The 11046-nt window shown below is 38.4% G+C and overlaps 1 protein-coding gene across 2 annotated transcripts; it reads right to left on the bottom strand.

Annotated features, from left to right (window-relative positions):
• Nucleotides 1-1344: 1344 nt before the first annotated feature.
• FAM162B (family with sequence similarity 162 member B) lies at nt 1345-8396 on the bottom strand. 2 transcript variants are annotated; one of them, XM_016163667.2, is made up of 4 exons: nt 8121-8396; nt 7865-7976; nt 4927-5035; nt 1345-2027 (listed from the first exon to the last, which is right to left on the bottom strand). In XM_016163667.2, the coding sequence occupies exons 1-4, from the start codon at nt 8290-8292 to the stop codon at nt 1929-1931; spliced, it is 492 nt and encodes a 163-aa protein (XP_016019153.2). In that variant the 5' UTR covers nt 8293-8396; the 3' UTR covers nt 1345-1928. The 2 variants fall into 2 exon arrangements, with proteins under 2 accessions (XP_016019153.2, XP_016019152.2); XM_016163666.2 differs by having other exon boundaries at nt 7865-7979.
• Between the last annotated feature and the right edge of the window lie 2650 nt (nt 8397-11046).

An 11046-nucleotide genomic window follows, 5' to 3' on the forward strand; every position in this document is an offset into this window, starting at 1 on the left:
ATAGGGATTTTGGATGAAATTACATTTAGGACAATTTGGGAGGGATTAACATCTTAGTGATACTCTTCCAATCCATGAACAAGTCAGAGCTCACCATTTTTTTAGGTTTTCCTCACTGTATTTCAACAAAATTTTACAATTTTATTCATAAAGGTCATTCACATCATTTAGGTTAACCCCAAACAGAAAAAAATAAAAAAATACTGTTGTATTTCTAGCTAACTTATTTTGTCATTCCTTGCTATAGCTTATTGTATTTAGACATATATTCCTACTTGCATCCTAGAGTTAACATTTTTCAAAGAATAACGCTTCAGTATGGGATACTGAAAAGCATACAGTGAGGAAAATTTCTTTGAGCCTATTACATTTTTCTTATGTGAAACTTGAGGAAGGTTTGTACATTTGTTTGAAACACTTTTTTTTCTCATGAAATACGTAGTTAAATTGTACCATAAAACTGATCATCCTGGCTTGCTGGCCTAGACTATGGAGGTTTTGTAAGGGATTGGAAATTATACTGATCTCTCTAAAAAGGGAAATTAAAAAAAAAAATTTCCCTTTACCTTTTGCACCAATTCCCCCATCCCCTCCCCTCTAGCAACCATCAGTTTGTTTTTGTCTCTATGAGTCTGTTTTTGTTTGTTTTGTTTTGTTTTTTTTTAATTCCACATATAGTGAAATCATATGGTATTTGTCTTTGACTTACTTCATTAAGCATAAGACACTCTAAGTCCATCCATGTAGGCACGATGACAAGATTTCATTCTTTTTTGTTGCTGAGTAATATTCTGTGTGTTTGTATCACATCTTTATAGACGGACACCAACGTTGTTTCCATATCTTGGCTATTATAGATAATGCAACAATGAACAAAATGGTTCATGTATCTCTTCAAATTAGTGTTTTTGTTTTCTTTAGATAAATACCCAGAAGTGGAATTGCTGGGTCATATAGGAGTTCTGTTTTTAATTTTTTGAGGGCTCTCCATACTGTTTTCCATAGTGGCTGTACCAATTTACAATCTTGCCAACAATGCACAAGGGGTTCCCTTTTCTCCATCCCCAATTTGTTATTTGTTGCCTGCTTGATAATAGCCATTCTGAGCAGATGATGAACATGTTGATGACAGATATGCCTTTACTTCTCACAATGACATTGTCAGACACAGTCATATTACCTCCTGACTGTGCATTTATGGACAGTGTCAGTACCCACCCCATCATCAACCAGTGAGCCTTTGGCATCCTAACATGAATTTCTACCTTCCAAACCCAGATTCCACTTTCATGATTAAGGCTATCTCTATCTGATTAGCCCATGGTACCAAATGCTCACCTGTAGTTTCTGGTTCAATGGCAAGGTGAACTTCAAAAATGTCTTTTATTAAAGCCTTGAATTTTCCGTAACAGCGAGATTAAGGGTATATTGATTGGTTCCCGCTATAGCCATTGGCTTGACCCACAATTTGTAGATAAATCTCAAACATAATGTTGAGTATAAGAGTCCACATTCACAAGCACATATGGTGTAATTTCGTGTACACAAAGTTCAAAAACTAATGTATGTTGATAAAACTTAACAACAATGGTTACCTTTGGAGGATAATAACTGACAGCAGAAAGAAAGGAGGCTTCTGAAGTGCTCTTGATATTCTACATCTTGACTTGAGCAGTGTTTGTGCAAGTGTGTTCACCATGTAAAAAATCTATCAAGCTGTATACACTTTGGTGCGCTTGTCTGAATATGTGATACTTCAATAAACATGTACTTAAAATGTGAACATAGAAAACACTTTGTGCTCCTTGTCACCAAAAAAAAAAAAAAAATCCGCTGCAAATATTTTGTTCAGTATTCTATTTTACCTATCTTTTATCGTTGCTGATAATAGTGATGATATTCTGATGAACACTTGGTCACTTAGAACGTCATTTAGCCTTAGCCTGTGCAGCCAATGCAGCTTCTTCACGCCACTTGGCTTTCTTTGCCAGGTTCCAACTTGTCAAGGATTCGTGTCGTTCTACAGCCTGCAAACAAACAAACGAAAGCAGTGTCATTCTCTGGCAAGAATTTGTGTTTTAGCTAGACATATAGAGGAGAGACTCCGTGAAAAGGAGAAAAGTAACTTATACTAGCTGTCAAAACTAGTATTCAAGGAAAATGATCCTTTGGTATAGAAAAAAATTCCTTAAGTTGCTAGACTTCCAGTCAATAGACAGCTGATATCAGATATTGCCCCACCCTCCCTTGGCACATGCAGATATATTTGTTGGATAAAAAGTAACAAAAATATTTTCAAATTACTTAAGTTCAAAATCAACAAAGGGAAATCCTTGGGCACCAGAAATTTAAAGAACTCAAAAGGTGTGAATTGGTGGGGAATGAGAAGGATTGAAGCCAGGGCAGAAGGAAATGGTTTTAGTCTGAGGGCATTACGGAAAAATATTGGCTTTAACAACTGTGGGCTGGGAGTTTAATCTCTATATCAACAGGCAAGTCCAGGATTTGTATTTTGGGCATAGAGCTGAGCTACCAATAAAAAGTTGGAGGTATCGAGAAAAGGTACCCCTAGGAAATTACTAAAATTTCTCTCACTAGCCCCAGAACTGGCAAAGAAAACAGGCATTTCCCTGGGGTATAAAACTGTGAAAAGAAATCAGCATCATAATTAGGAAGTAAAAATTCTAGCTAGAAAGTAGATCTTAGGAAATAATCTAAATGCAGTACAGAGATAAAGATACAAAAAGGAGAACAGAGAAATTAAGAGACATGCATTATAGAATTACAAGTTCCAATGCACATTCATAACAGGTGGAGAGAGTAGACAGGTTGAGGGAAGGGGCCATATTTGAAGTTATGACAGCTTAAATTTTTTAAGAAGTGAGGAAAACTGTAGGTCTTCAGACTGAAGAGAACACTATGTCCCTAGTAGAATAAACGAAGATTTGATATTGATGGATGTCTAAAATGCAAATATACCCAAAATAGAGGACTGTCATACCTATCAGTTTTTTCCCCAGCCATACGCATCTCAACAATAGTATCATCATCCATCTAGTTGTTCAAGTCAAAAACCCAGGCTTTTGGGTTTCTTTCTTCCATTTTCTCTCCTCCTCACAAAGCAAATTTACCACAAAGTTCTATCCTTTGTACTTTCCCCAATATATTTCAAATTGCTAAACTTTTCTCCACCTCCAATCTGCCACAATCTAAGTTAAGGTACGTGCATTAATGATTTAAAATGAAAGGTGAATTGGAGAGTGGCAAGAGGGACAGCAGTGAGACCATTTGAAAGTTACTGCAATAAACTAGGCAACAGTTGCTATCGACCAGGGTGATATCAGGAAAGATGGTGAGGGGTGGTCCAATTGTGGATATATTTTAAAGTACAGTCAACAGGATGGCTGACATATAACTTATTTGTGAGTAGCTGGAAAGATGATAAAAAAGTGAATACCTGGATGAGGCCATTTTAGATGGGGTGGTCAGGGAAGCTTTCCCTATGGAAAGTGAGAATAAGCCAGCTATGGCAAGAACAGGGAAAGGAAGGAAAGCCTAGAGAGGAGAAAGAGTTTGACGCATTAAAAAATTAAAGAGAACCAGTGTGAATGGAACATAATGAACAGAGAGAAGATGGTATGAAACAGGAAGGTTCCAGACAGCGTCAGGCTCTAATCTATCATTTAGGAGCGAGAGAATCATCAACTTGGTGAGCAGTCATTTTATTTAAAGTAGGTTAAAAACAAGAGATGACCAGATTTCTATATTTCTATGTTTAGGTCGTCAGCCCAGCAAATATTTAAGAATTTTTCCATTTGATCATAATAACTTCAAAGCATAAATTCTTTGTCAAGCTAAGAGAAATGAATGAACATGTATACAACATCAGGAAGCTTAGATGCCCTACTCCATATGTGAATTATTGGGTTCAAATACTATGAAAACCTGAGAAGAGCAGAATCCTTGGCCTAGGCAGAATTATCATTCCAAATCACCATTATCTGAGCATTGGCTAAACATGTCCAGAGAGTGAAAACATATGGATCCAAGCAAACTATTCTGTGATGTGGCTATCAAATCTAGTTCCGACTCTGCTTATACTACTAAAACACAGTGTGCATAAACAAGGAAGTTACGAATATACACTGATGGGTTCAACTTCAGGTGTCACAATGAAGAGAGACACTGATACACTAGAGTGTGTCCAGAGAGAGCTCAAAATAGAGGGAAGTTTTTAGGGATAGAGTCATTAGGAGTGAAGAGAAGTCGCATAGGGATGTCTTAGATGTCCCCAATATGTGCGAGGCTACTCTTCATGGTAAAATGGGATCAGCAGATGGAAGTTTTGGGGGAAGCGAGAAACAAAATTAGAGAATAATTAGCCTTTAATTTCTTTCTAGAAACCACATATTGAAGATGGCAAGAAAAGGGTTCAAATACAGAATACAAACAAACTAGTCAGCATTGATGATCGCTTCCAACTTTTGCATTTCTAACTATTTTATAATTCTATGCACTAGCTAATTGAATTCATGATTTAAAGAATAATCTGGTCTGGATAATTGTCCTACATCAAAGTTTTTCTTGTGCAGATTTTGACCCTGTAATATACTGTTTGTTTTTGTTTATCTTATAAATGGAAACAAGCTTTTGTCTCTCCTGCGCATGTAGTTAAGTTGTTGACTCAAATTTGCATGAACAAGTTTATTTCCAGTATGACAGGTCTATGTGGGTGGCTCAAGGTGTCTCAGACAGAATTGTTCTTTTATAGGAAGAATAGCAATAATCCTCAAATAGAGAACAAAGGTCATAATATTTCTTAAAATTCACAAGTTTATCTATTTTTTCTCCCACACTTCTAAATGAAAACATACTGTGCTTCTCTCTGTATTTTAATGTCTAGATTTATTTTAAAGGGGTACTCACCCTTTTGGCTGATGCTATCACTGCAAAGCAGGCGATAATTGTGAGTCCAATCATTATGTAACAAGCTTTCACTCGAGCTTTGTTTCTTGCAGCATCTATCATTTCTGGCCTAAATCAAGATATGTAGCCTGTTAATTATATTAAAGTAATATGATATTCTGACTTGCATAACAGACAATGATTTGTAATGTTACTATTTCAAAAATCTCTGAGCGCAAATTGCAGACGTGAAAAACTTTCAAATACTAGGTTATTATCTTACCAATTTCAAAATTAAGAAGTATTTATGTAAGTCTTATATCAGTAACTAATATCAGTCACTATGAAACCACAGTGTAGTATATTTAGTTTCTAAGTGTTCAAAATATAACTACTAGAGATTATGGTCTGACTCCTGACTCTCCATAATTTTCCTTTTTCACTGCTTGAGGTAAAGTGAAGAATTAAAGTCTTTGTATGTGTATGACTCATGCTTATTTGGTCCCTATGTTATTAAGTGGGCTTTGTTTTCAGTTTTAAGCAGGTTGCTTTTTAAACCTCATTTTCTTCATTTTGTGTTTTCACTGGCCTCCCAATATCTTCTTGCCCCCTCCCATCCTACCTCAATTAAAAAAAACCTATTATACATTTTGCGAGAATGGCTATTATATTGTTATAATACATTATACATTTTGTGAGAATGACTATGAAGGAAGGGTGTTTCTTTCATGGCTTTTGTAGGAAGTTTTCAAAAGTAATGATCAAAATCACAATAATGTGTCAAACAAAAGAGAAAAGACATCTTTGTTTTCTTATTATTCTGAAATTTTATATGTTCAGTTGAACACTGGGTAGTCTTGTTTATTAATAAAGTTATAAGCAAGTTGTCCAAAAGCTTAGCAATACTCCTTACAAACTAGTGTTACAAAAGTAATTATACTATGTGGCCTTTTATATTGAAATTAACAGTCTGCAATAATATGAAGTGGCATTTACAACCAGATAAAGACTAATTCTTGAGAATATATTCAGCAGTATTCATTCTTATCTAATGTCAAGTTTAAATAGAATGCTGTTATATTTAAAAAAAAAATCCAAAGTTGTAATTTCTTTTAAAAATGTAAAACTTTTCCGCTAGTTGAAAGAGGACAGAAAACCAATATCTAGTCTGTTTTTCTTAGATTTTAGGCAGGTTAATGTAAGTTTTAAGATGTTAGTTGCAAACAGGTGAATATGAAGACATAATTAAATTACATTTGTTTTTCACTTTTGTTCCAGATGAAACCTAAAAGATATGATCTTTTTTACCCATTCATTTGGCTTTGATCTACTATACCAAATTAGTTTAGCACAAGAAAAAGTACAGTTATTATTAAATGTCATTAGTGTATGGTACAAAAATTGTAGGTCACTTGGTAATTATATGTCCATTAAGAGCATAAAAAGTGAAAGCTGTTTATACTGTAAGTCTAAAATCAAGCATAGAAAACATATCCTTCCTAAGTAGCAATGCTTTAAAAAATTATACAATATTCAATACAAAAATACAAAAATATTGAAACACTTTCATGTCTCTAAAACTAGAATATTTTTCATAGATGTCTCCTGTTTATAATACTTCTTTTGACTGTGATTTTGGGGAAATTTATTCCTATAAAATAAGTCTCCACACACACATTGCTATGTTAATGCAATGATAAGCATTAATTCACAATAATGTGGGTCTTTACATTCTTGATTCCTCAGTAACAGAACCAGACTTCAAAATCCAAAAAATTGAGGGTGAGATTTTAGTCTTACTGAGGCTAATTTCTTCTTTGGGTCGTCTGTAGTTTAGAATATATAGAACTCAAAGAAAATAAAATCTGTTTTATAATATTAAAAAATGTCTCTGTGATTAAATAAATGCTGAGAACAGATTTCGAATCCCACATTATTTTGAATCCTATGTCCATTCCTCATTAAATAACATGATCCAAGACAGGAATAAAAATGTTTGAGAATCCATTACTGACTGAGTATTTCCCACCACGGTTTTTTTCCCATTTATTTAATATGCTTTTGATAACTAGTAAATTAATAAGAAAGAAAAATGAAGGAAGTATGTGCAGAACAAGAAGTAGGCCCAGTTTCCATTTTCCATTCTAACAGGCGTTGACTATGTTGCATAAATATACAGAACATCTAAAGTTCTTATTTGATATAATAGTTCTAGTCTATTTTTTTTAAATCAGTTTAAAAAGTATTAAATTAATTTTATTCTTAGTTTCCTTCCTTCCTTTTTTATCCACGCCCTTTTAAAAGTGCTGGCAAGCTTTTTGGGCTTTGCATAAACGCAAACTGTAGAAAGATGGTTTTTACAGGTTATATTTGTATATTTTTTTAAACGGTTACATTTACCCTAGAAGTGAAGTTGTTTAATCATCTATCGACCCTCTATCTTGGTTTAAGAGGCCAGCGACGCTGACGCTCCCGGCGAACCAGCCAGACTAAACTTGGTGCTCACAAGGCTGTAGAGCCAGGTAGGCCAGGTATCTCCCGCCCCAGAAAGGGAGGTCCCCCGGATGCGGCTTCATCCCTGAGTCTCCAGCCACCCCACGGGCCGTTACACTTCCTTGGGTGGGGCCAGGAGCCTCCAGCCGCCCCCGATCCCTGTCGAGCCGCGGCGCCCCCAGGGTGCTAGGAGCTCACGGGGGGGCGGGTATCTGGGCGATGGTGGAAGTGCCCACTAAACTGGGTTTTCACCCACTTCGACAATCTCCCGGTAAACTTAGCTGCCCAGCGTCCAGCCGAGAAACTTGACATTTTAACTGCAGTAGGAGGGCGTAGGTAAATTCCTTAGGGTGGTAGGTGTTGCTGTGAGGCACTGTGTGGGTGGACTCCGCAGCCCTCCAGGCCCGGGGCAGGACCCTCCGCAGCGCGCGGAACTCGGGCCGCGCGCGGCACGGGACACACTTACGGGATCCGAGGCGGGATGTCCTCCATTGCTTTGAAACGCCCGGTCCACAGCAGGATTTTCTTGTCGAACTGGGAAGGCTTGTGCTCGGCGGGGACCCTGTGAACCTTTCCTGCTGCTAAAGCGACAGGGATGGATGGAGGAAGCGACAGACCCACGGTACAGCGGATAAGCGCGCGCGACGCTCAACCCCCAGCCCCAGCTCTTCGCCCGCCCTGCCGCACCCGCTTCCTCCTGGCTATTCTTGACCCTGACTTACCGGGACCCTGGGGCCCAGAGCCGCTAGGGACCCCGCCGCTGGAGCAGCGGGGAAGATCCCGGGGCCAGATCTGTGCGACCCGCCACCGCGCGGCTTCTCGAGGGGCCCCTGGGGCGTAGCGGAAGATGAGCCCCGGGCGGAGGCGCAGGAGGCTCTCCGCGGCCGCGAGCATCCTGCGTTCTGTTCCCGCGCTTGCAGCTACGGGCGAAGGCAGAGCGCGAGCTCCCCGCACCCCTGCCGGGACCGGCCGCGCTCCCAGGGGAGCCGGGATGTGCAGCTGGAGTCTCTCACGCGCGTGCAACTCCGCTCCTGGTCTCCGCCCCCGGCCGGCGACCCCGGACCAGTGCGTCACGACCCTAGGCGCTGATTCCCTCTCCAGGCGGGGACCAGGAGAGGACTGCCTCTGCTGGAAAACTCTCTGGCTCCATCTCTTTAGTAAAAACTTGTTTCCACCGGGCTTTCACCCTTTGCTTCCATTGTTTGGTGACCAAGAGAGTAAATGTAAATCTTCTCTATTAGAAAGAGCCAAACGTTCTTACAGTTCAGAACACTTCAGTTGTTCACCAAGTAAGTGTAAGGACAGGCAACAAACTTCTGATTTTGAAGTTAGCTCCTCATCCCACCCTCTGTTCCCATACTTTTTCTCTATATATACAAAACAACTTAAGTTGTTAAAATTGTTTTTCTCCACCTCTTCATTTCTTTGTAAGACCACACACTCTCCAAACTCCCTTCAAAATGAGACTTTCTTCTGTTTTCCATCTTCCTTCTGCAAAGAGTGGGGGAAAATTACTATTCTCCGGTTTCTAAAGGAACAGGGCCTCAGAGAAAGGGCTGATTGGAAAGCTCTCTACTCTGAAGGAGTTTTCTTATTTCACTATTCATATTCCAGGAACGACAGACCCCAGGCAGTGTTCTGTGTGACCCCAGACCAGGCCCAGCTCACCCCACACCAGTTCACCATTTCTGAGGTTTCTTCCACACCCAGACAGTGCCTTACACTTTCAGTTGGACGGCTAGATATTTTTTTTTTTCTTACTAACTAGATTATCAGGCTCCTGAAGGCAAGACCTCTGTAACTCCAAGTGTCCTTTATGTAATGGTGTTTAGCAAAAGAAGACAGAGTCATACTTCTGTAAAGAAATATGCATTTGGAGGATTGTGGAAAGAACATGGGCTTTTCCTTCATACTAAGGTTTAAATCCCTGATGTGTGACTTAAGAGTTGAACAATCATGAGCAAATTATTTAAGTCATCAATTTTGGTCTCATTTGTAAAACAAGAATTTCTATCTCCAAAGTTCATCCATGCACTGACTGCAAAAAGCCTACCATATGCCAGCTACCTCTCAGAGCTGGAGAGTACAGTGAACAATGTCAAGTAGGGATTAATAGATGAAAAAAAAAAAAAAAAGAGCAGGATGAAAAAAAGTAAGCAAGGGCAAGACAGAAGCTGTTTAGGAAGGATTGTTAGGGATACCCCTCTAAAATGTACGTGGCATGAAATAGCACTTCAAAAGATGTTATGGTTTTTTTCCCTGCATTTTTTTTTGTTTGTTTAAAATAGTTCTGAAATGCAAGGGCATTTTAATTCATGGAATCTCCTATAGGGAATTGTAGGAGACTATGAACTCCCTGATTGTTAGGAACCTGTCTTACTCACCACTATGTCCTCAGAATGTAGCTGAACACTCGACATTAGCAATACTTAGTAAATATTTGTTAAATAAATGCATGCACAGTAGCAAGTCTTCAATAGTAAAAATGACTCTATCTGGGCTAATTTAAGAAAAGACTGAAATGCTTGAGGGTGTGCTGCACGATGAACGGAATGAATTCTTGCCTGACAAGAATGTTGCCACAGATAATATTTGATTGATTCAGGAATATGCTCCTTGATAAGTCTCTCATTATTCAAGTGTGAAACTTTTTTCTTTCAATATTTTATTTGCCTTTATATCACTGAGAAGAAATATCTGTAGAGCTAGAGAAAAACATCTCTTTGAAACAACCAATCGTTAGTAGTTTACAGAGGAATGTTAAGCTAGCTAAACAAGTTTATTTCCCTGGAGAGAACCAAATGTCAGGCATCTACACATGACTTTCTGTCTCAAGCTTCTCTAGCGTTGCAGGACAGGGCAAGAGAATAAGGGCTTGTGTCATGAGAGAAAGAACAATTTGCATTCTATTTTCTATTCCTGATGGGATTAAGTATCACTATTTGGCAGTGGTCTACATATAAAAAAATTACTTACAGCTGCATAAGAGATATTTTCTTTAGTTCTAAAATTGAAACAAATTTTAAAAAGTCTCAAGTCAACTTCTAATAGCAGAAAAAGCTAATTGTATTTCTCTCTTTTTTAATTTTTTAAAACCAGAACAGCTCATTTATTCATTGAGTGACTTTTATATGCTGAACATTGTTCTAGGCTCTGAGGTTACAGTAGGTAAGCACATAAAAATCTTTCCCTCCCACACAGTTTGTTAATCCCTAGTGGTTTCATTCACCCATTCACCCATTCTGTACCATATTGTTTTTCAGTCCTGTGGTTCATCTAATTTGTATATAGTATTTTCAGTTTTGTTCCTTCAAGACTTATGGCTTATGTTTCCATTTCCTACAGGTATTTTTGTTACTTAAGATATACTTTTAATACTAGGAATACATTTTAAATAAAGTCATTGTGTAGACTGAGTGGAAAGTGTGGGTCATTTATAGATTTTTTTTTTTTTTTTTTTTTTAAAGCTGCTGTGTGCTCGGCACTGGGATAAGGCAGGAGATGCAAAGATTGCCACAGAGCTATCCCTGGGAAGCACTCAGTCTGGCTTCTCTGGTATATTTTCTCATCCGGAGCATTCCTTGCTCCTAAAGGAGGGGCTGGAATGGACCTTAACTAATGTGTCTTCCAACCCCTTACTAGTCTCTC

The sequence above is a fragment of the Rousettus aegyptiacus genome, unplaced genomic scaffold (assembly GCF_014176215.1).
Source record: "Rousettus aegyptiacus isolate mRouAeg1 unplaced genomic scaffold, mRouAeg1.p scaffold_m13_p_1, whole genome shotgun sequence".
NCBI lineage: Eukaryota > Metazoa > Chordata > Mammalia > Chiroptera > Pteropodidae > Rousettus > Rousettus aegyptiacus.